Source organism: Eucyclogobius newberryi, unplaced genomic scaffold (genome assembly GCF_026437365.1).
Source record: "Eucyclogobius newberryi isolate DKJ021-1_F unplaced genomic scaffold, fEucNew1.0.hap1 SCAF_326, whole genome shotgun sequence".
NCBI lineage: Eukaryota > Metazoa > Chordata > Actinopteri > Gobiiformes > Gobiidae > Eucyclogobius > Eucyclogobius newberryi.
In genome coordinates, this window is record NW_027315975.1 from 62,501 (window position 1) to 87,602 (window position 25,102).

General features: G+C 50.9%; 1 protein-coding gene across 1 annotated transcript in view; it reads right to left on the reverse strand.

Annotated features, from left to right (window-relative positions):
• Positions 1–24,032, reverse strand: part of phf1 (PHD finger protein 1) — a 48,508-nt gene extending 24,476 nt beyond the window's left edge. Inside the window, exons 1-9 of the mRNA XM_072461863.1 lie at positions 23,938–24,032; positions 22,263–22,344; positions 22,092–22,178; positions 17,198–17,292; positions 13,667–13,815; positions 11,070–11,165; positions 10,253–10,321; positions 7,070–7,193; positions 3,317–3,384 (exon numbers count right to left, since the gene is read on the reverse strand). Of these exons, the coding sequence (XP_072317964.1) occupies positions 3,317–3,384; positions 7,070–7,193; positions 10,253–10,321; positions 11,070–11,165; positions 13,667–13,815; positions 17,198–17,292; positions 22,092–22,178; positions 22,263–22,344; positions 23,938–24,015 (848 nt within the window). The 5' untranslated portion in view covers positions 24,016–24,032. The remainder of the gene's footprint in view (positions 1–3,316; positions 3,385–7,069; positions 7,194–10,252; positions 10,322–11,069; positions 11,166–13,666; positions 13,816–17,197; positions 17,293–22,091; positions 22,179–22,262; positions 22,345–23,937) is intronic.
• Positions 24,033–25,102: the final 1,070 nt, after the last annotated feature.

Consider the following 25,102-nt stretch of genomic DNA (forward strand, 5'->3'; position numbering starts at 1 on the left):
GAAACCACACTATTGGCCAAACTACACTCATTCATATTCTACCGCTTGTTCTGTTTGTGGTTGCGCGTGACTGGAGCGTATCCCAATGACTTTGGGCCTTAGGAGGGTACAATCTACACTTTTAAATGTATTTATTTACGTACTATAAAGATTTATTTGATTGAAGGCCCCTCCTTAACGTGGTGGAGGGGTTTGAGCACCCGAATGATCCCAGGAGCTATGTTGTCGGGGGCTCCAAGCCCCTGGTAGGGTCTCCCAAGGCAAACAGGTCCTGGGTGATGGCTCAAACCAAGAGCGGTTCAGAAGTTCTTTATGATGAGCCAGGCCTGGCATGGGTGCTCGATGGTGATGGCCAGCCCGTCACCATCCCGTGGCACAGCCCGAACGAGTGACGTGGGGCCGTCCTCCCGTGGACCCACCACTTGCAGGAGGATCCATAAGGGACCAATGCAGAGAGATCTGGGCGGCAGTCGACGGCAGGGGCCGCAAACCGGACACAGAAGCTGACTCTCGGGACATGGAATGTCACTTCGCTGGGGGGGAAAGAGCCTGAGCTTGTGCGGGAGGTTGAGCGGTTCCTACTAGCTATAGTCGGCCTCACCTCCACACACAGTTTGGGCTCTGGAACCATCTCCTCCAGAGGGGCTGGACGCTCCACTTCTCTGGTGTTGCCCGCCGGGAGAGGCGGAGCTGGTGTGGGCTTATAGCCCCTCAGCTCAGCCGCCACGTGTTGGAGTTGACCCCAGTGGACGAGAGGGTCGCGTCCCTTCACCTTCGGGTGGGGGACAGGTCTCTCACTGTTGTGGCGGCCTACGGGCCGAACAGCAGTGCAGAGTATCCGGCCTTCGGGGACTCCGTTGTTCTACTGGGGGACCCACGTGGGCAATGACAGTGACACCTGGAGAGGGGTGATCGGGAAGAACGGCTTCCCCAATCTGAACCCGAGCGGAGTTCAGTTATTGGACTTCTGTGCCACGGATTGTCCATAACAAACACGATTCAAGCACAAGGGTATCCATCAGTGCACATGGCACCAGGACACAGGCCGGAGATCAATTATCAGTGTCATCTGACCTCCGGCCACGTGTGACACTCGGGTGAACAGAGGGGCAGAGTTGGATCCGCTGGTGGAGGAGGAAGGCGGACAGACTTGGCAGACCAAAGTGCATTGTGAGGGTCTTTTGGGAACGTCTTGTGGAGCCTCTGTCAGCAGGGTCTTCAACTCACACCTCCGGGAGAGCTTCTCCCAGATCCCGGGGGAGGCTGGGGACATTGAGTCCGAGTGGACCATGTTCTCGCCCTCCATTGTTGATGCGGCTGCTCGGAGCTGTAGTCGCAAGGTCTCCGGTGCCTGTCGTGGCAGTAACCCCCGAACCCGGTGGTGAACACGGGAAGTAAGGAGGGGTACTGGACCAATGGAGGTCCAGGGCTATCAGGCCTCTTTGGCTAGTAGGACTCCTGAGGCCGTTGACCGGTATTGGAGGATCAGGCGTGCCGCAGCTGATGCTGACGCAGAGGCAAAAAAACGGGGCTGGGAGGACTTTTGGGAGGCCATGGAGGAGGACTATCGGTCGGCCCCAAAGAAATTCTGGCAAACCGTCCAGCGCCTCAGGAGGGGGAAGCAGTGCTTCACCAAAACCACATATGGTGCGGGTGGCGACCTGCTGACCTCGACTGGGGATGTTGTTGCACGGTGGAAGGAATACTTTGAGGATCTCCTTAATCCCACTGTCACGTCTTCCGTAGAGGAAGCAGAGACAGGGGACTTAGAGGCTGACTCGTCCATCATCCAGTTGTTGGCAAACTCCTCAGTGGCTCCGGGGGTGGATGAGATCCGCCCTGAGTACCTAAAGTCTCTGGCTGTTGTAGGACTGTCTTGGCTGACACGTCTCTGCAACATCGCGGTTGGGGACAGTGTCTCTGGACTGGCAGACCGGGGTGGTGGTCCCTCTGTTCAAGAAGGGGGACCGAAGGGTGTGTTCCAACTTATTTATTTATTTATTTTTATCTTTATTATTTTTTCCCCTCCATCCCTTGTTGGGTTTTGTCTATGGGAGTTTTTGTTTATAGGAGATCTTCTACTGAAAGTGTTTTTCAAACTTCCTATAAGTGATCTGTTCTTTTCTTCTGTATCTGCCTCTGTATCTACCTGCGTTGCATCAATGAAATTTCCCCAAGTGGGACAATAAAGGAATATCTTATCTTATCTTAACTGCAGAGGGATCACACTCCTCAGCCTCCCATAAGGTCTATTCCAGGTCCTGGAGAGGAGAATCCGACCGATAGTCGAACCTCAGATTCAGGAGGAGCAGAGTGGTTTTCGTCCCGGTCGTGGAACACTGGACCAGCTCTATACTCTCCATCGGGTGCTTGAGGGTTCATGGGAGTTTGTCCAACCAGTCCACATGTGCTTTGTGGATCTGGAGAAGGCTTTCGACCGTGTCCCTCGGGGTGTCCTTTGGGGGGTACTCCGGGAGTACGGGGTCCGGGGCCCTTTGCTTAGGGCTGTCCAGTCCCTGTATGACCGGAGCAGGAGCTGTGTTCATTGCAGTAAGTCAGACCTGTTCCCAGTGCATGTTGGACTCCTCAGGGCTGCCCTTTGTCACCGGTTCTGTTCATAGGTTTTATGGACAGAATTTCTAGGCGCAGTCAAGGGCTGGAGGGTGTGGTCAGGGGTCACAGGGTGTGGTCAGTGGTCGGAGGGTGGTTTGGGGACCACAGGATCTCATCTCTGCTGTTTGCAGACAATGTTGTCCTGATGTCTCCATCAAACCCGGACCTGCAGCTGCACTGGGACGGTTTGAGCCGAGTGTGAAGCGGCTGGGATGAGAATCAGCTCCAAATCCGAGGCCATGGTTCTCGACCGGAATAAGGTGGCTTTCCCTCTTCGGGGGGGGTTGGGGTTTTCTTGCCCCAAGTGGAGGAATGTCTGTTGTGGTAAAGAAGGAGTGGAAAGACAAAGCTCTTGATTTACCGGTAAATCTACGTTCTGACCTCACCTATGGTCATGAGCTTTGGGTAATGACCGAAAGGACAAGATTGCGGAAACAAGCGGTCGAAATGAGTTTCCTCCACCGGGTGGCTGGGCGCCTTCTTAGTGATAGGTTGGAATGTGAATGCCAAATTGTTGCCTGTGGTCATCGGAGCACTCGGGGCAGGGACCCCATAAACTGGAGGAGTGGCTTGAGCAGATCTCAGGAAGAACATCAGAAATCTCAGTCCAGAAAAGTGCAGTAAGGCAAAGATACTGCGCAGAACCCTCAAGCTCCCAATGCGTGTGTGTATTTGTGTGTTGTGTGTGGGAGCAAGTGTGTACCTGTCCTTGTGCGAGTTGAGAGCGGCCAGAAGGTGGTGACAGCGCTCTTGCCTCGGTGTGTCCGACATCTGCACAGACACACACACACGGGGGGTTTAAGGGCAACGTTTGCAAGAAGTCAAGCACATCACAAATCCCAAGCGCATTCGTGTCTTCTAATCCCTTTTCCAGAGCGTTTAAAATCTGTGCTGGTGGGTTAGGGTTTCTGTGAACCGACGCTCACAACCGAACCTTTGTTTGTAGGTTCTGCAAAGAAGAATGAGAGAAACTAAACTAAACTAAAAAAGACTTGAGGCTGTAATTAGTGCCAAAGGAGCTTCAACAAAGTACTGAGCAAAGGCTGTGAGTACTTATGTAATACATTAGAACTGTTTTATTTTACATTGTGGGATATTTTTGTTATTTGGTATTTTGAGGAAAATGATGAATTTAATCAATTTTGGAATAATATTTTGTTGTTGTATGTCTTAAGTTTTTCCCTGTGCTTTTCTCTGTGTCGTATGTGGCCTTTTTTGTTTTGTTTATACATTTAAAAATTGATAAAAGGTAATATATAAAAAAGAAAAAGCACAATAAGAAGTCCTGTTTGCAGTTTGTCAGAAATGTGGAAGAAGGTGTTCTGGTCTGGTTTGTGTCTAAAAGCAAGACTCTCTGTGGTGTGATGGTGCAGCATCAGGCTGTGGGACCAAATACAGGACAATCTTAGAAGAAAAGCTGTTTGTGTCTGTAAAAGACTTGAGACTGAGGCAGAGCTTCACCTTCAGCAGGACAACGAGCCCAAACAAAAGAGCTACAACTGACTGTTTTGAAAAAAGAATGGGCATAAATCTCAGTCTGTGGAGGAGCAAAGCTGGTAGAGACGGACCCCAGCTGTATTCCACAATTTATTGACACAGGGGCCTGGATACTTTTCTTTAATTTTTGTAAAGAAAATCTGTAAATCATGTTTAATTTTCCTTTCACTTCACAATTGTGTGCCACTTTGTTTCGCTCGTTCACAAAAAGGCCAATACAATTTATTTAAGTTTATGGTCATGTTGTGACAAATACTATTACAAATACTATTACAAATACTATTACAAATACTATTACAAATACTATTACAAACAACTGTACTCTAGACTGGTCCAAGACTCCAAGACCCTCTTTAGTCCTGCTTTATACAGGAGCTTATCCTTGTGTTCCTCAGGTAGATGTGGTTTCTTTAGTCCTGGATGAAACTACCTTCTTTGTTTACTATCAGTCCTTTAAAACCTGTTAACACCCACCTATTCCCCCTGTGCACAATGGTTGGACCCAAATGGTTATTGCTTATTAAAAGAGGATCTTATGTTCCACATGTGAGTGTGATGCATCATGGGAAAGCTTAGGCCTTCTAGTTTCTGCAGATGTGCAGATGTCACACTGTCAGGGCTTCAGAACTTACACTACAGAAGCACAAACATGAACAAAACATCCTTTTCTAGTCTCGCCTGAATATTGTCCATTTGTAAAGGTCCTGAGCAGGACATACTTCATTGTGTGTTTATGCTGTTCACTGCACATGCTGTTGTCATGACAACAACTGTGTCAAGTTTCAGGTCTCTAGGAACAGGCATTTTGGTGCTTTGACCTTTTTGTATCAAAAAGTAAATTCAGAACAAGTGATCCAAATATGTGCCAACTGTGCCAAACTGTTTTATTACAATTTTAGCTCCTCTATGATCATAAAACATACATTTTGATGTTTTGTAGGCCACGAATACCTATTATAACTGCTAAAAACAATGAATGTGAAAATGTGTAAATATGAGTTTACCCAAGAATTTTCCATATTGAGGTGAAAAAAAAAAAACAATTATAATATATACAGTTTTAATTGGTATAATAATACATATATCTAACCGCGTCCAAAAGGCTAACAAGATCAGAGATGATGCGTAAAATCTTCCTTCTTTGTGCTTGTGCTCTGGCTGTTTCCATAGACCCACCGAAAGTTTGGCTTATTGGCTAAAATAATATGTCGATTCAAATGTTCGATATATATGTTTTTTTACGGAGGCTGTACAACCCGAACCCCTGAACATAAAACCTTGTGCATGGTTCTCATTCTGTAGCTGAATACACCGACCAAACCCCATCTTGGGAATCGAGCCGATCTTCTGTTATGGACAGAGAAATGCCCCGGACGAGCTTCAGTTGTGAATTTTTTCACAGAAGAAAATGCTGTTTACTGGACTATTCCTTCAAATGGGATAACTTCAGGAAAAATACAAGTGTTTTACAAGTGATATTGTTTTTCAGTGGATTATTCCGGACAGAACGAGTTCACTTACTGGTGGATTGAACATCGATGAGTCCGTCATAATTCACAAAACAGGTAAGAAATGTTGATGATAAGTTGAGACTTGGTAATTGCTTCTTGGGGCGTATTATTCAATAATCAATGACATATTCGTTTTGTTCAGAAAATAATCTTTAAAATGATGTATAACTTGCTGGTATTGACAACGAAAATAAAAGTGATGATGTAATAGAACTTCGAGTCCCGTTTTCGCCTGCGCGCTCTGGCAGTGGTGAACTACTTTGGGCTATCAGCCTCCTATTGTAACCTGGCTCACACTCTCTCTCCTCACTGAGTACCTGCATAGCATCAGAATGCCCTGGGCATCTACCTCTGCAGGGATTCTAAACCCGATTCTAAACCAGGTTAGAATAGGAGGCTGAGCCCGTTACAGGACTGATAGTAAACAAACAGTTTAATTTCAAGTGAAATAAAAAAAAAAACACCCTTTCTCAGGAGTTCTTACTCAGAGTAGGATAAATATCTGAGTTCCCAGTCTCGATTTGCAGATTGAGAATGACTCTTGGGTGAGAGTCGAAACATTTAGTTTTTTCCCAAAAAATAGAGAACACTCCTGGACGAGTGAGGGATCATACCGCCATTTTATTTAAAGGTGGAATGGCCGATTTTTTTCAGCAAATTTTGTATCATATTTCCTCGTGTTGTGGATAAATCATTTGTCCTGCCACGTATCAATCATAAAACGCACCTGTCGCTCACCTGCAGCCGCGTCAGGCTCTTCCCCACGTTTCCGCGTGCCTAAGCGCATGGATCTATCATAATATAGTTCCCTCAGTGTACGGGGCAAAATGAAGACGGAGAAAGACAGTTCGAGCTGACGCAGAAGAAGACAGAAATCTACGGGAGACGAAAGATGCGATGCGATCCGTTGCGCTAATAAACAAACACACGTGTGTGTTGTATCAGTCCACACGGGGGAGTGGCATGTGCACGGGGGAGTGGCATGAGCACGGGGGAGTGGCATGTGCACGGGGGAGTGGCATGTGCACTTCCACCTGCGTTCTCAAATCGCCGAAAAATCGTCCATACCACCTTTAAGTTTATGGACTTGACGGATTGAATCAGATGCCCCTGTTTCAGAACAATGTGTCTCATGTTCTGTGTCTCATGTTGTCTCATGTTGTGTGTCTCATGTTCTGTGTCTCATGTTGTGTGTCTCATGTTCTGTGTATCATGTTCTGTGTCTCATGTTGTCTCATGTTGTGTGTCTCATGTTGTGTGTCTCATGTTGTGTGTCTCATGTTCTGTGTATCATGTTCTGTGTCTCATGTTGTCTCATGTTGTGTGTCTCATGTTGTGTGTCTCATGTTCTGTGTCTCATGTTCTGTGTCTCATGTTCTGTGTCTCATGTTCTGTGTATCATGTTCTGTGTCTCATGTTGTGTGTCTCATGTTGTGCAGGAGACGTACCGCGCCCAACAGCAGCGAGTCCCAGTTCTCATTGGTGAAGGCCAGGATCTCGTGGTCGAAGTCAAAGTACTTCCTCTTACAGCACAGGGACAGGTGATAGAGGACCAGGTGAGCCAGGTCCACCCTGCGGACACCAGGGGACACCAGAGGACACCAGAAGACACCAGGGCACACCAGAGGACACCAGGGCACACCAGAGGACACCAGGCGATAACAGAGGACAGGGACGGAGCGGTGAGGAGGACAGGGAGGAGAGGGAGTCAGAGGTGGAGACAGAAAGGGGACAGAGAGGGAGACAGACAGAGAGGGGGACAGACAGAGAGGGGGACAGACAGAGAGGGGGATAGACAGAGAGGGGGACAGACAGAGAGGGGGGCAGACAGAGAGGGGGAGACAGAGAGGGGGACAGACAGAGAGGGGGATAGACAGAGAGGGGGACAGACAGAGAGGGAGACAGACAGAGAGGGAGACAGACAGAGAGGGGGACAGACAGAGAGGGGGACAGACAGAGAGGGGGAGACAGAGAGGGGGATAGACAGAGAGGGGGACAGACAGAGAGGGGGACAGACAGAGAGGGGGACAGACAGAGAGGGGGATAGACAGAGAGGGGGACAGACAGAGAGGGGGACAGACAGAGAGGGGGACAGACAGAGAGGGGGACAGACAGAGAGGGGGACAGACAGAGAGGGGGAGACAGAGAGGGGGACAGACAGAGAGGGGGATAGACAGAGAGGGGGACAGACAGAGAGGGGGATAGACAGAGAGGGGGACAGACAGAGAGGGGGATAGACAGAGAGGGGGACAGACAGAGAGGGGGACAGACAGAGAGGGGGACAGACAGAGAGGGGGACAGACAGAGAGGGGGACAGACAGAGAGGGGGAGACAGAGAGGGGGACAGACAGAGAGGGGGACAGACAGAGAGGGGGACAGACAGAGAGGGGGATAGACAGAGAGGGGGACAGACAGAGAGGGGGACAGACAGAGAGGGGGATAGACAGAGAGGGGGACAGACAGAGAGGGGGATAGACAGAGAGGGGGACAGACAGAGAGGGGGACAGACAGAGAGGGGGACAGACAGAGAGGGGGATAGACAGAGAGGGGGACAGACAGAGAGGGGGACAGACAGAGAGGGGGATAGACAGAGAGGGGGACAGACAGAGAGGGGGACAGACAGAGAGGGGGACAGAGACATGTTGGCACTTTAACATTTGTATTTTCCCGCACGTCCCTTTCAGAGACATGATACAGTTTGTTCAGGCTCAGTGGCCCGTTCCTTTGTGCACATATGCATTCTAAAGTGTGGTGTACGTTCACGTGTTAATGGTGCACCAGGATGTGATAGTTCCTGTCCCCCTCGACCCCGGTCAAGAGGCAAAGTGACGGCCCATCGTCTCGTCTCAGGTCACTTCTGGACGGGCGCATTGGAGGACGCCTCTGTGAGGGACAGAGACAAGAGACAAGCCTCTTTTAAGAGAAGAGCTGCTCGAGCCTCCACTGTCCAAGAGTTCAGGATTTATATTGTGCCAAATGAAGTGATCTGACAGATGGATGTGGATATTCAAGAACACTAATGTCCACTACACGTCCCAGACAGAGGGCGCTCGTTTGGGACGGAAAACACAACTAAAATGTGAAAAAGCTGCTACAGTCTGATCACAAATATAAATGTCTACAACATGTCGTTTGTTGGTCATTACTGGGCCGAGCCACATCTTTTCAAACTAAAGCGTTTAAGGCGCCATTATTTAACTCCAAATATGTGATTACTTTGAGTTAAAGGACTTTAAATGATGGTCCGAGATTATGGCGTGTGTGTGTGTGTGTGTGTGTGTGTGTGTGTGTGTGTGTGTGAGCATGTGTGTGTGTGTGTGTGTGTGTGTGTGTATGTGTGTGTGTGTGAGCATGTGTGTGTGTGTGTGTGTGTATATATGTGTGTGTGTGTGTGTGTGTGTGTGTGTGTGAGCATGTGTGTGTGTGTGTGTGTGTGTGAGCATGTGTGTGTGTGTGTGTGTGTGTGTGTGTGTGTGAGCATGTATGTGTGTGTGTGTGTGTGTGTGTGTGTGTGTGAGCATGTATGTGTGTGTGTGTGTGTGTGTGTGTGTGTGAGCATGTATGTGTGTGTGTGTGTGTGTGTGTGTGTGTGTGAGCATGTATGTGTGTGTGTGTGTGTGTGTGTGTGTGTGTGTGTGAGCATGTATGTGTGTGTGTGTGTGTGTGTGTGTGAGCATGTGTGTGTGTGTGAGCATGTGTGTGTGTGTGTGTGTGTGTATATGTGTGTGTGTGTGTGTGTGTGTGTGTGTGAGCATGTGTGTGTGTGTGTGTGTGTGAGCATGTGTGTGTGAGCATGTATGTGTGTGTGTGTGAGTGTGTGTGTGTGAGCATGTGTGTGTGTGTGTGTGTGTGTGTGAGCATGTGTGTGTGTGTGTGTGAGCATGTGTGTGTGTGTGTGTGTGTGTGAGCATGTGTGTGTGTGTGAGCATGTGTGTGTGTGTGTGTGTGTGTATATGTGTGTGTGTGTGTGTGTGTGTGTGAGCATGTGTGTGTGTGTGTGTGTGTGAGCATGTGTGTGTGAGCATGTATGTGTGTGTGTGTGTGTGTGTGAGCATGTGTGTGTGTGTGTGTGAGCATGTGTGTGTGTGTGTGTGTGTGTGTGAGCATGTGTGTGTGTGTGTGTGAGCATGTGTGTGTGTGTGTGTGAGCATGTATGTGTGTGTGTGTGTGTGTGTGTGTGTGAGCATGTGTGTGTGTGTGTGTGTGTGTGTGTGAGCATGTGTGTGTGTGTGTGTGAGCATGTATGTGTGTGTGTGTGTGTGTGTGTGTGTATGTGTGTGTGTGTGTGTGTGTATATGTATGTGTGTGTGTGTGAGCATGTGTGTGTGTGTGTGTGTGTGAGCATGTGTGTGTGTGTGTGTGTGTGTGTGAGCATGTGTGTGTGTGTGTGTGTGAGCATGTGTGTGTGTGTGTGTGTGTGTGTGTGTATATGTGTGTGTGTGTGAGCATGTGTGTGTGTGTGAGCATGTGTGTGTGTGTGTGTGTGTGTATATGTGTGTGTGTGTGTGTGTGAGCATGTGTGTGTGTGTGAGCATGTGTGTGTGTGTGTGTGTGAGCATGTGTGTGTGTGTGTGTGTGAGCATGTGTGTGTGTGTGTGTGTGTGTGTATGTGTGTGTGTGTGTGAGGTCACCAGGTCATGTCCAGTCTCTGGATGGTCTCTGGGCCCTTGGTGCAGACGGAGCACTCGAACTCATAGAACCTGGAGCAGACAGAGCAGTTCAGCCTCACGTGGAAAAGGTTCAGATTTAAAACAGGTAAAGATGCTCCTGGTTTGATAATAATAATAAACACTTCATGTTCTAGTCTAAATCTTCATGAACACAATGTCGCTTGAATAAGACTGAATCAACCGATCAATCGACTCAACGCCTCGAGCTTTACGGGTGTGATGTAAATACAGCGCCGGTTCTTGAATCATTCCCTGGCCTGAAATAATCACAGATTTGCGAACATGAGGCCAATGTGGGGAAAAGCCTGTGAGCAGTAAAGTGTCTCTGTGCTTTATAACACCCCATAAGACCATAAGGGACGTCATGTTTTAGTCTCCTGCGGTCGGCTCTCGATGATCGGCTGCAGTCCCGACTATAGACTGAACTATTTCATGCTCTCACACCATTTGCCTTTATAGAAAACGTCCTGCCACTGACTCTGACGGGAGTTTTGTCTCGGCTTTAAAGGAATCATCTTATGGATAAACTGAAGGTTCCAGAGTGGCCCTTTAATCCACCCGCAAACACAAAGTCTGTGCTGTGCGTGAATCCACGTCACGGTCTGTTGTCGGCGCTGAAGACAAACCGGACACGATCAACCCTCGGCTGTGATCCTCCTCGCTCCAGGTAAACACGTGAGCAGTGGCGAGGGAAATGTAACGGCGACAGCGCAGGTGGGGTCAGCTCAGGTGGGGTCAGCTCAGGTGGGGTCAGCTCAGGTGGGGTCAGCTGTGGTACCTGTCTCCATAGAGCAGAGGTTTGGACAGACACTGGGTACAGGCCTCGTGGAACCACTGTCCACAGCACGCACACTGGAGCATCTTCAAATTCCACCTGGAAAGGTCAGAGGAGGTGTTAGCCAGGGTCAGAGGAGGTGTAAGTGCAGGGTCAGAGGAGGTATTAACGCAGGGTCAGAGGTGTTAGCGCAGGGTCTGAGCAGGTGTAAGCCAGGGTCAGAGGAGGCTTCAGCACAGGGTCAGAGGAGATGTTAGCGCAGGGTCAGAGCAGGTGTAAGCCAATATCAGAGGAGGTGTAACCAGGGTCAGAAGAGGTGTAAGCCAAGGTCAGAGGAGGTGTAAGTGCAGGGTCAGAGGAGGTATTAGCGCAGGGTCAGAGCAGGTGTAAGCCAGCGTTAGAGGAGTTGTAAGCCAGGGTCAGAGGAGGCTTCAGCACAGGGTAAGAGAAGGTGTAAGCCAATATCAGAGGAGGTGTAACCAGGGTCAGAAGAGGTGTAAGCCAAGGTCAGAGGAGGTGTTAGCGCAGGGTCAGATGGGGTGTAAGCCAGGGTTGGAGGAGGTGTAAGTCAGCGTCAGAGGAGGTGTTAGTGCAGGGTCAGAGGAGGTGTTAGCCAGGGTCGGGGAAGTGTAAGCTAGGGCCAGAGGACGTGTTAGCGCAGGGTCGGAGGTGGTGTAAGCCAGTGTCAGAGGAGGTGTTAGCGCAGGGTCGGAGGTAGTGTAAGCCAGGGTGAGAGGAGGTGTAAGCCAGGGTCAGAGCAGGTGTAAACTGGGGTGAGAGGAGGTGTAAGCCAAGGTCAAAGGAGGTGTAAGCCAGAGTCAGAGGAGGTGTTAGCGCAGGGTCAGAGGAGGTGTTAGCGCAGGGTCAGAGGAGGTGTTAGCGCAGGGTCGGAGGAGGTGTAAGCCAGAGTCAGAGGAGGTGTTGGTGCAGGGTCAGAGGAGGTGTTGGTGCAGTGTCATAGGGGATGTAAGCCAGGGTCAGATGAGGTGTTAGTGTAGGGTCAGAGGGATGTAAGCCACGGTCAGAGGAGGTGTAAGCCAGCGTCAGAGGAGGTGGACGCCAGGGTCGGAGGAGGAGTAAGCCAGGGTCAGTAGAAGGTGTTAGCCAAGGGTCAGAGAGAATGTGAGCCAGGGTCAGAGGAGGTGTATGCGCAGAGTCAGAGGATATGTCAGCAAGGGTCAGAGGAGGTGTTAGTGCAGAGTCAGAGGAGGTGTAAAGCAGGGTTAGAGGAAATGTAAGCCAGGGCCAGAGGAGATGTTATCGCAGGGTCAGAGGAGGTGTAATCCAGCGTTAGAGGGGCAAGGCAGGGTAAGAGGAGGTGTAAACTAGGGTCAGAGGATGTGTAAGTCAGGGTGATAAAATGTTTAACCCATGGTCAGAAGAGGTGTTAGCGCAGTGTCAGAGGAGGTGTTAAAGCTGGGCCATAGGAGGTGTTAGACAGGGTCAGAGGAGGTGTTAGTGCAGGGTCAGAGGAGGTGTTAAAGCTGGGCCATAGGAGGTGTTAGACAGGGTCAGAGGAGGTGTTAGCGCAGGGTCAGAGGAGGTGTAAGCGCAGGGTCAGAGGAGGTGTAAGCCAGGCTCAGAGGACGTGTAAGCCAAGGCCAGAGGAGGTGTTAGCGCAGGGTCAGAGGTGTTAGCACAGGGTCAGAGGAGGTGTAAGCCAGCGTTAGAAGAGTTGTAAGCCATGGTCAGAGGAGGTGTTAGCGCAGAGTCAGAGGAGGTGTTAGCGCAGAGTCAGAGGAGGTGTTAGCGCAGGGTTAGAGGAGGTATAAAACAGGTTCAGAGGAGGTGTTAGCGCAGGGTCAGAGGGGGTGTAAGCCAAGGTCAGAGGACGTGTAAGCGAGCGTTAGAGAAGTTGTAAGCCAGGGTCAGAGGAGGTTAAAGCACAAGGTCAGAGGAGGTGTTAGTGCAGGGTCAGAGGAGGTGTAAGCGAGCGTTAGAGAAGTTGTAAGCCAGGGTCAGAGGAGGTTAAAGCACAAGGTCAGAGGAGGTGTTAGTGCAGGGTCAGAGGAGGTGTAAGCCAGCATTACAGGTGTAAGCCAGGGTTAGAGGAGGTATAAGCCAGGATCAGAGGAGGTGTTAGCTTAGGGTCAGAGGGGGTGTAAGACAGGGTCAGAGGAGGTGTTAGCTTAGGGTCAGAGGGGGTGTAAGACAGGGTCAGAGGAGGTGTAAGCCAGCATTACAGGTGTAAGCCAGGGTTAGAGGAGGTATAAGCCAGGATCAGAGGAGGTGTTAGCTTAGGGTCAGAGGGGGTGTAAGACAGGGTCAGAGGAGGTGTTAGCTTAGGGTCAGAGGGGGTGTAAGACAGGGTCAGAGGAGGTGTTAGCTTAGGGTCAGAGGAGGTGTAAGCCAGGATCAGAGGAGGTGTTAGCTTAGGGTCAGAGGGGGTGTAAGACAGGGTCAGAGGAGGTGTTAGCTTAGGGTCAGAGGAGGTGTAAGCCAGGATCAGAGGAGGTGTTAGCTTAGGGTCAAAGGGGGTGTAAGACAGGGTCAGAGGGGGTGAAAGCGCAGGGTCAGGAGGTGTAAGACAGGGTCAGAGGAGGTGTAAGCCAGGGTTTTCATGGATCTAGAAGGAGAGCAGGGGGACTAAACATACTCACTCTCCCGGGCCGGCGCAGTAGCAATAACACTGCTGCTGATTGGTCAGATGCTGCGGGTCCCAGTCCAGAGACGAGAGCTGATAGGGCAGCCGTAGTTTCATGTACTGCATGAGCCTGGCGAAGCGACCGCGCTTCATGGCCCCGCCCCTCTGAGAACACATGGTTAAGCTGACCTTGTGGCAAAAGAGGGACATGTTTCTGAATGGCAGGACATGGGCGGACCATGCAGGTATTCACATAAGTGTCACCTGAGGCCAGTGGCACCGCAGTGACAACTCCTCCTGCTTTGTCTTGATTTGTTCACAGTTTTGGATCTTCATAATGTACTATCTGCATACTAATCACTGAGGCAGAAAAAGGCCGGCCTGCAGACGCTTTCCTTGCTTGCTCCTGCTTGCTTTAGCTTCTCCCTTATTTATTTAGCTTGTTTTTGTCTTCCATTAATTTTGAATTATGACTTTTTTAAGGGTGCTCGAGGGTTCATGGGAGTTTGCCCAACCGGTCCACATGTGCTTTGTGGATCTGGAGAAGGCTTTCGACCGTGTTCCTCGGGGTGTCCTATGGGGGGTGCTCCGGGAGTACGGGGTCCGGGGCCCTTTGCTCAGGGCTGTGCGGTCCCTGTATGACCGGAGCAGGAGCTGTGTTCATTGCCGGCAGTAAGTCAGACCTGTTCCCAGTGCATGTTGGACTCCTCAGGGCTGCCCTTTGTCACCGGTTCTGTTAATAATTTTTACGGTCAGAATTTCTAGGCGCAATCAGGGGTCGGAGGGTGTCCGGTTTGGGGACCACAGGATCTCATCTCTGCTGTTTGCAGACGATATTGTCCTGATGGCGCCATCAAACCCGGACCTGCAGCTGCACTGGGACGGTTTGCAGCCGAGTGTGAAGCGTCTGGGATGAGAATCAGCACCTCCAAATCCGAGGCCATGGTTCTCGACCGGAAAAAGGTGTCTTGCCCTCTTCAGGTGGGTGGGGAGTCCTTGCCCCAAGTGGAGGAGTTCAAGTATCTCGGGGTCTTGTTCACGAGTGAGGGAAGGATGGAGCGTGAGATTGACAGTTGGATCGGTGCAGCGGCTGCAGTGATGCAGTCGCTGCATCGACTGTTTTGGTGAAGACGGAGCTGAGCCGAAAGACAAAGCTCTCTATTTACCGGTCGGTCTACGTTCTGACCTCACCTATGGTCATGAGTTTTGGGTAATGACCGAAAGAACAAGATCGCGGATACAAGCGGTCAAAATGAGTTTCCTCCGCCGGGTGGCTGGGCGCTCCCTTAGAGATAAGGTGAGGAGCTCGGAGTAGAGCCGCTGCTCCTACACGTCGAGAGGAGCTAGCTGAGGTGGGTCGGGCATCTGTTCCGGATGCCTCCTGGGCGCCTCCCTCGGGAGGTGTTTCAGGCATGTCCCACCGGGAAGAGGCCCCGGGGAAGACCCAGGACACGCTGGAGAGACTATGTCTCTTGGCTGGCCTGGGAACGCCTCGGGATCCCCCCGGAAGAGTTGTCTGGGGAGTTGAAGTCTGGGAGTCCCTGCTCAGACTGCTGCCCCCGCGACCCGGCCCCGGATAAAGCGGAAGAAGATGGATGGACGGACTTTTTTAAGTAAACCAAAGATTTTAAGTTCAGTTTTTAAAGACTGTGACGAGCCAGCGACATGTCCGGGAGAAGAAAGGAAACATCCATCCATTTTCTACTGCTTGTTCCCTTCGGGGTCACGGGTGACTGGAGCCTATCCCAGTGACTTTGGGCCTTAGGCGGGGTACACCCTGGACAGTGGCCAACTCGTCGCAGGTTTAACACAGAGACATAGACATTACAGACATTCATTCTCTCTCACATTCATTCACTAGGGCCAATTTTAGAGTCACCAATCTTACCTCACACATAAATGTGTTTGAAAGGTGGGAGGAGCTGGAGAACCTGGAGAGAACCCACAGTAACACGGGGAGGACATGCAGACTCCACCCAGAGAGATCATGTGATGTTGGTCTGGTCTGGGAATCAAACCTAGGATCTCCTTCTTGGGAGGCAAGAGCGCTAACCGCCTTTGCCACCGTGCACCCAAGAAAGGAAACAATCCTTGTAAACACTGTTTAAAAGAGATTGTTTCCGTGCTTGTAGCTCAAAAAATCATGAGCTACAAGCGCAGATATTCTCTTTAGAAAAGGGACTCCAAGATACAATTCCAGAGTCATCCAGTGGTAAGAACTCAGTTTTCCAAGAAACTGCTCCTTTCATTTTAAACCCGGGTGACTCTGTGTCGTTTGCAAAACCCTCTTGGAACAAAGTCGGTGTAAAGCCTTAACAATAAAAAAGATTATGCAAAGTCACCTAAAATACAGGGTTTCATCCAGGATATCTCTTTACTTGCCCACATTCATCTTTCCTTCAATTACAGTGGTCCTGTCCCTGCAGCTGAGCGTGATGCTGCCACCATGTTTCACTATTGGGATTATATTGAGCAGGTTATGAGCAGTGCCTGGTTTTCTCCACACAAACCGTTTGGAATTAACACCAAAAAGTAAAATCTTGGTCTCATCAGAGTCATCATCATCATATAGTCTGGGAGTTCTTCATGTGCTTTTTGGCAAACTATACAGGCTTTCATATGTCTTGCACTGAGGAGAGGCTTCTGTCGGGCCACTGCCATAAAGCCCTGGTGGACTGACTTAGTGGAACGTTCTCCCATCTCCTGCTGCATCCCTGGCACTCAGCCATCGTGATCTTTGGGTTCTTCTTTACCTCTCACAGAAGCTCTTCTCCCACGGCTGGACGTCTAGGTCTAGGAAGAGTTCTGGTCGTCCCAAACTTCTTCCATTTAAGGATTATGAAGGTCACTGATCTCTTAGGAACCTTGAGCCCTGCAAACATGTCTGGGCCTTGTCTCTGAGCTCCTTGGGCAGTTCCTTCAACCTCATGAGTCTCATTTGGTCTGACATGCACTGTGGGCTGTAGGTCTGCCTTTCCTCATCAAGTCCAGTCAGTTTAACTAAACACTGGTCTCCAATGAAGGAGTAGAACCATCTCAAGGAGGGTCAGAAGAAATGGAGCATGTAAGTTAAATATGAGTGTGGTCTGAATACTTTCTGTACACACTCGGCCTAGTCTGCCTGTTAATGTGCAGTATACTGTGAGCTGAACACAGAACTCATCATTCCTGTGCGTTCTTGGCACTCTATTCTGAGGCACAGATGATTTATAATGGGGCACGTGCTCCAGTAAAAAGGGTCTGGTGACATATCTGACCGCCGACCTTCGGGTTGTGTCTCACCACTGAGGAACTGTTGCCCCACAAACCTGTACAAGGTCTATATACCGTTTTCTACAAATGCATGGAATTTTTGTATTTGCAACTTTTTTCTGTCTTCTTTCAAGTAATATGCAGATTGCGTCTATTCTTTAATGTTTCGTCCCTATAATTATACTTCAAAATGTGATCTGATGTTACGTGCACGTGCAATTACTCTTACTCAAGTTTCTCCAAATCCCTTTTTACTTTTCCTAACTCTGCTATTTGACCTTGTTCAGACTCTGACCTTTGTGGCGACAGCAAACACGCAGTGTCTGCAAATCCATGAGTCTGTGTCCACTTCAGGGTCAATGGGCGGAGAGTGACAGGCTGCATGGTACCCTGGAGAGAGGGAGGAGAGAGGAGGCACATGGTGAAGAGAGGAGGCACATGGTGAAGAGACGAGGCACATGGTTAACAACAGAAGAAAGCAGCTCGCTGCAGTATCTCACACCACCTGATATCTCACATCTTCAACAGGCTTGGAATAACTTATCAGCGAAAAAAATACTCCTTTAAGTTGGGGGAGGCGTGGGCAACGGGACGATAGCCGCCTTAAAGTTGGAGGAGGCGTGGGCGACGGGACGATAGCCGCCTTAAAGTTGGGGGAGGCGTGGGCAACGGGACGATAGACGCCTTAAAGTTGGAGGAGGCGTGGGCGACGGGACGATAGACGCCTTAAAGTTGGAGGAGGCGTGGGCGACGAGACGATAGACGCCTTAAAGTTGGAGGAGGCGTGGGCGACGGGACGATAGCCGCCTTAAAGTTGGAGGAGGCGTGGGCGACGGGACGATAGCCGCCTTAAAGTTGGGGGAGGCGTGGGCGGCGAGACGATAGACACCTTAAAGTTGGAGGAGGCGTGGGCGACGGGACGATAGCCGCCTTAAAGTTGGGGGAGGCGTGGGCGGCGAGACGATAGACACCTTAAAGTTGGAGGAGGCGTGGGCGACGGGACGATAGCCGCCTTAAAGTTGGAGGAGGCGTGGGCGACGGGACGATAGCCGCCTTAAAGTTGGATGAGGCGTGGACGACGGCGCTATAGACACCTTACAGTTGGAGGAGGCATGGGCGACGGGACGATATACGCCTTAAAGTTGGAGGAGGCGTGGGCGACGGGACGATAGACGCCTTAAAGTTGGAGGAGGCATGGGCGACGGGACGATATACGCCTTAAAGTTGGGGGAGGCGTGGGCGACGAGACGATAGACGCCTTAAAGTTGGAGGAGGCGTGGGCGACGGGGCGATAGACGCCTTAAAGTTGGAGGAGGCATGGGCGACGGGACGATATACGCCTTAAAGTTGGAGGCGTGGGCGACGGGACGATAGACCCCTTAAAGTTGGAGGAGGCGTGGGCGACGAGACGATAGATGCCTTAAAGTTGGAGGAGGCGTGGGCGACGGGACGATAGCCGCCTTAAAGTTGGAGGAGGCGTGGGCGACGGGACGATAGCCGCCTTAAAGTTGGGGGAGGCGTGGGCGGCGAGACGATAGACACCTTAAAGTTGGAGGAGGCGTGGGCGACGGGACGATAGCCGCCTTAAAGTTGGAGGAGGCGTGGACGACGGGGCTATAGACACCTTACAGTTGGGGGAGGTGTGGGCAACGGGACGATAGCCGCCTTAAAGTTGGGGGAGGCGTGGGCGACGGGGCGATAGACACCTTACAGTTGGGAGAGGCGTGGGCGACGGGACGATAGCCGCCTTAAAGTTGGGGGAGGCGTGGGCGACGGGGCGATAGACACCTTACAGTTGGGAGAGGCGTGGGCGACGGGACGATAGCCGCCTTAAAGTTGGAGGAGGCGTGGGCAACAGGACAGTATTTGCCTTAAAGCAGGCATGACACCTAATTATCTGCTTATTCACCTTGGAAAAACTGAGGTCATTGTGCAGGGCATCAGAGACGCTTTATCTGAGCAGATAGTCACACTGGACAATGTCAGTGTAGCCTCCAGTTCTACTGAAAACCTCGGAATATGTGTATTATAGCCAAAATCAGAAAGATCTTGCCTAAAAGCACAGTAGGAGGTAGAGCCTTCTGGTGATCCCAAGAGTCTCTAAAAGCACAGTAGGAGGTAGAGCCTTCTGGTGGTCCCAAGAGTCTCTAAAAGCACAGTAGGAGGTGGAGCCTTCTGGTGGTCCCAAGAGTCTCTAAAAGCACAGTAGGAGGTAGAGCCTTCTGGTGGTCCCAAGAGTCTCTAAAAGCACAGTAGGAGGTAGAGCCTTCTGGTGGTCCCAAGAGTCTCTAAAAGCACAGTAGGAGGTAGAGCCTTCTGGTGGTCCCAAGAGTCTCTAAAAGCACAGTAGGAGGTGGAGCCTTCTGGTGGTCCCAAGAGTCTCTAAAAGCACAGTAGGAGGTAGAGCCTTCTGGTGGTCCCAAGAGTCTCTAAAAGCACAGTAGGAGGTAGAGCCTTCTGGTGGTCCCAAGAGTCTCTAAAAACACAGTAGGAGGTAGAGTCCTGTCCATGTTAAAGAGGCGACACAGTCTCTTCATTTAAGTCCAGGCTTAAAACGTTCCTCTTTGAAATGACTTATGGTCAGGCCAGTTAGGAACAGAAATATAGAGCTACAGTTTCAGCTCCGCTGCCCTAGGAGCAACTCTGGGGGAAGTATGGCAGCTTGAGCTCTATCCTCTGATAAAGACTTATTCTATCAAACTATATTTAATCTAATTTCACTTGGAAACTGTTCATTGCTGTTCGCATGTTTTTCTTCCTTCTGTTTCAGCCACAGGACAAACTGTGGATCTGGAACTCCCTGGAGAAACGGTCTCTACTCCAAATGAAAGGTCTTCATCTGCCTGGAAGAACTGGTTCTCCTCCTGAAGAACTGGTTCTTCTCCTGAAGAACTGGTTCTCCTCCTGAAGAACTGGTTCTCCTTCTGAAGAACTGGTTCTCCTCCTGAGTGGCTCCAGCTCCACTGTCTCTCTGGCGTCCACCTGTCCGTCAGTGAGAGTCAGATCTCTCCTTCACTGTGGAACGAGAAGGAGGGTCTAAGGCAATCCTTCTCAAATAGTGGGGCGCCCACCCGATTTATAATTTTCTAATGGCCCATTCACTCCGAGGCGTCAAAGCGTCCAGTTCACCTTGGAGAGACTCAAACAAAGGACACAGAAAAGATCATTTAGCAAGCTTTATTACGAAGGTTATTTGGCGCTCAGACCCCGGCGGAAGACAGTGATCATGGGCACTCCATAATCGAATTGAATTAGAGGTCTCCCCCCGAGGCCTGGAGACTGGTGGTGGTAGATGTGGAGAGAAGGTAGAGGATGAGGGGGATGAGAGGGATGCAGAGGGGGAGAGGGATCTTCTCTGTGTCCTGTGACCCACCACCTCCCCTCAGGGAGAGAGGGAGGGAGAGAGAGGGAGAGAGAGGGAGAGAGAGGGAGAGGGGAAGAGAGAAGAGGAGACAGGTAGTTCCAGAGTGTAATCTTACCTGTAAATGCTTTTTTATTCTTCACAAATCTGTTTGTTGTTGGCGTGAGCCAAAGGAAAGTGACTCTCAAAGTCTCAAGCCCCTCCCCCGAGCGTTACCATGGAGCTGATCTCACTAATAAATGATATAATGCTTAAAAGAGCTACAATGAGGGGCCAATAAGCAGACTTTTCTATTTAATCCATTTGTGACAATTTTATTTTTAAAATTATGATTATGTCAGTATTGCACATGGGTATGACAGTATTGCACTTGGGTATGACAGTATTGCACTTGGGTATGACAGTATTGCACATGGGTATGACAGTATTGCACTTGGGTATGACAGTATTGCACATGTCAGTATTGCACATGGGTATGACAGTATTGCACATGGGTATGACAGTATTGCATATGGGTATGACAGTATTGCACTTGGGTATGACAGTATTGCACATGTCAGTATTGCACATGGGCATGACAGTATTGCACATGGGTATGACAGTATTGCACTTGGGTATGACAGTATTGCACATGTCAGTATTGCACATGGTTATGACAGTATTGCACATGGGTATGACAGTATTGCACTTGGGTATGACAGTATTGCACATGTCAGTATTGCACATGGGTATGACAGTATTGCACATGGGTATGACATGGGTATGACAGTATTGCATATGGGTATGACAGTATTGCATATGGGTATGACAGTATTGCACATGGGTATGACAGTATTGCACATGGGTATGACATGGGTATGACAGTATTGCACATGGGTATGACAGTATTGCACTTGGGTATGACAGTATTGCACATGTCAGTATTGCACATGGGTATGTCAGTATTGCACTTGGGTATGACGGTATTGCATATGGGTATGACAGTATTGCACATGGGTATGACAGTATTGCACATGGGTATGACATGGGTATGACAGTATTGCACATGGGTATGACAGTATTGCACTTGGGTATGACAGTATTGCACATGTCAGTATTGCACATGGGTATGTCAGTATTGCACTTGGGTATGACGGTATTGCACATGGGTATGACGGTATTGCACATGGGTATGACATGGGTATGACAGTATTGCACATGGGTATGACAGTATTGCACATGGGTATGACAGTATTGCACATGGGTATGACAGTATTGCACATGGGTATGACAGTATTGCACATAGGGACAGAGTGTCCTGCAGGGGACAGAGTGTCCTGCAGGAGGCGACACTCATGGTCAAGCATTGTTGTGAGTTTAGCCAGGACCCTTCTGTCCCCCACCTCCTGCACCGAGTCCAGAGCACAGCCCAGGACGGAGTTTTGTCCAGCTTCTCCCTCTCTGTGATGACCACACCTACAGGAGCTGATGCACCACAGAGTTGTAGGGGGGGCTTATCAGAAAATAACTAAGAAGCACTGGTCTAAGGACAGGGGACCCTGTGACGTTTGTCTAAGGACACGGGATGCTAGGACATTGCCAAGTCCCTATGAACATTGTTTAATCTGTTTTCATCGTCGCCCCTCAAGGAAACTGCTGTTGCGGCCCAAACCCTGTTGGGTCACCATTGTTGTAGCCGTAATATGTTTATTGTCTTTCTGAGGAAACTAAAACCATCAGCACATAATCCATGGGTTTGGGAATGAGGGATGTTACCATAGCGATGAACAGTTTTAAATTAAACATTCTATATTTTCTTTTTCACATCTGGAAGAAAACAAATTCTCACCGTGACGACACTTGAGACAGATGACGAGAGCGTCCTTGAGCGGTGGACTGTCACAGACACAGCACATGTCCTCTCCCGCAGATGCGACTGTGGACAGAGAGGGACACGTGAGGACAACCAAAGGACAAAGGGCAGAGACAAGTCAAACTTAGGGGAGCAGAGACTTCTCACAGGTGTGGATGTCTTTGCGCAGGACCCAGAACTCCGAGTTGTCCTCGAAACGGACCAAGCAGCACTGCTTCAGCCCATCCACCTGTACAGAGAGGACACGGAGGGACGTGAGGAGACAGAGAGGACACGGAGGGACGTGAGGAGACAGAGAGGACACGGAGGGACGTGAGGGGACAGGAAGCACACGGAGGAACGTGAAGGGACAGAAGGGACGTGAAGGGACCGGAGGGACGTGAAGGGACAGAGAGGACACGGAGGGACGTGAGGAGACAGAGAGGACACGGAGGGACGTGAGGGGACAGGAAGCACACGGAGGAACGTGAAGGGACAGAAGGGACGTGAAGGGACCGGAGGGAGGTGAAGGGACAGAGAGGACACGGAGGGACGTGAGGGGACAGGAAGCATACGGAGGAACGTGAAAGGACAGAAGGGACGTGAAGGGACCAGAGGGACGTGAGGGGGCAGGAAGCACACGGAGGAACGTGAAGGGACAGAAGGGATGTGAAGGGACCGGCGGGACTAGAGGGGACAGAGAGGACACGGAGGGATGTAAGGGGACAGAAGGGATGTGAAGGGACAGAGAGGAAACGGATGGTTGTGAGGGAAGTGAGGAGACACTAAAGCCACGTTTTGACTGGCCCCGGCCCTTAGACCAGTTTGCCAGAGCGTTTTAGAGCGGTCACGCTCCTGTCACGCTCCTGTCACGCTCCTGTCACGCTCCTGTCAATGTTGTATGTGAAAAAAGTAGCGGTTTATAATCTGAATTTGATGGTAGGCCTACATGAAAAGACATTTAGTTTGTGCGTGTGTGAGGGGCGTGGCTAAAGCTAGCGTGCACAGGAACAGTTTTGCCTCATTTCTTTGCCTCCTTTGGCTTTGGATCATGTCAGATTGTGGCTCTTGACAAAGCGAGTGCCGAGCGGCCATAAACAGGAGACAGCTGTTGCTAACGTGCTACGCTAGCTTTGTGTTGCTAACGCTCCACATATAAGTTAGCATCAGTGTAACTAAGTCAGAGTTTGGTGACAAATTATTCTTGTGTGTTTCTGCTGATCTGCTTTTTCAGTGTTCTCTCTTATCCAATCATCTGGCTGCGGTGCACAGTTCCTAACGGCCCGTTCAGGCCGCGGCGTCAAAAGCGTCCAGTTGACATTCAAAGTCTATGTAGACGTCTTGGGCGTCCTGCGTTTTCTGCGACGGGATTCCTGTGTTTTTGCGGCACAATTTCTGCGTTTTGAGCGTTGAGCGCGGTGCGTCGGGGGCGTTTGCGTGTCGGACGCTTTGGACGATTTGGATAGGCGTCTGCGTCTAGGGCGTCTCCCTCAAAATGTACAGGCGTCCAACTTCTGCGTCGGGCGCGAATTTGACGCAGCGGTGTGAACGGGGCATAAGAGCCACACAGCAAGAGCACTTTATTTCTCCAGGTCCACTTTGGATCGCTTCACATAAGACATTGGAGACACCTTCAGACGGTGGAGACACCTTCAGACGGTGGAGACACCTTCAGACGGTGGAGACACCTTCAGACGGTGGAGACACCTTCAGACGGTGGAGACACCTTCAGACGGTGGAGACACCTTCAGACGGTGGAGACACCTTCAGACGGTGGAGACACCTTCAGACCGAACCTTCTGCTCAAACAGAACCAGTGGAAACACAGTGAAGAAACACTTACTCTCTTGACGTTTCCCAGGTACAGCAGCCCGTCTGTCCATCGCGCCAGAACGTCCTCTCCTTCACTCACTGCACCCATCCTGAGACACACAGCTGTTTACCTGAAGGACAGCAGCTGTGACAGGGGCCCGTGTGACAGGGGCCCGTGTGACAGGGGCCCGTGTGACAGGGGCCCATGTGACAGGGGCCCGTGACAGGGGCCCGTGTGACAGGGGCAGATACAATATAAAACTCTGTGCACATTTGAGACGGACAGCAGATGCGTGCACGCGGAGCCACACTGTTGACTCTCCTCCCTCCTCTCGTTTCTCCTCTCCTCCCTCTTCCCCTTCCTCCTCTCCACCCTCTCCTCTCTCTCTCTCTCCTCCTCCCTCCTCTCCTCCTCTCCTCTCTCCTCTCCTCCCTCCTCTCCTCCTCCTCTCGCCTCTCCTCTCCTCTCCTCCCTCTCTCTCCCTCCTCTCTCCTCCTCCTCTCTCCTACTCTCCTCTCCCCCTCCTCTCTCCTCTCCTCCCTCCTCTCTCCTCCCTCCTCTCCTCCCTCCTCTCCTCTCCTCCCTCCTCTCTCCTCCTCTCCTCTCTCCTCCCTCCTCTCTCCTCTCCTCTCTCCTCCCTCCTCTCTCCTCTCCTCCCTCCTCTCCTCCCTCCTCTCTCCTCTCCTCCCTCCTCTCCTCTCCTCTCCTCCCTCCTCTCTCCTCCTCTCCTCTCTCCTCCCTCCTCTCCTCCCTCCTCTCTCCTCTCTCCTCCTCCTCTCCTCCCTCCTCTCTCCTCTCTCCTCCCTCCTCTCCTCCCTCCTGTCCTCCCTCCTCTCCTCCCTCCTCCCAACTCTCTCCTCCTCTCCTCCCTCCGCTCCTCCCTCCTCTCTTCTCTCCTCTCCTCTCTCCTCCCTCCTCTCTCCTCCTCTCCTCTCCTCTCTCCTCCCTCCTCTCCTCCCTCCTCTCCTCCCTCCTCCCTCCTCTCCTCCCTCCTCTCTCCTCCCTCCTCTCCTCTCTCCTCTCCTCTCCTCTCTCCTCCCTCCTCTCCTCCCTCCTCTCCTCTCTCCTCCTCCTCCCTCCTCTCTCCCTCCTCCCTCCTCTCTCCTCCTCTCCTCTCTCCTCCCTCCTCTCCTCTCTCCTCCCTCCTCTCCTCCCTCCTCTCCTCCCTCCTCTCCTCCCTCCTCTCTCCTCTCCT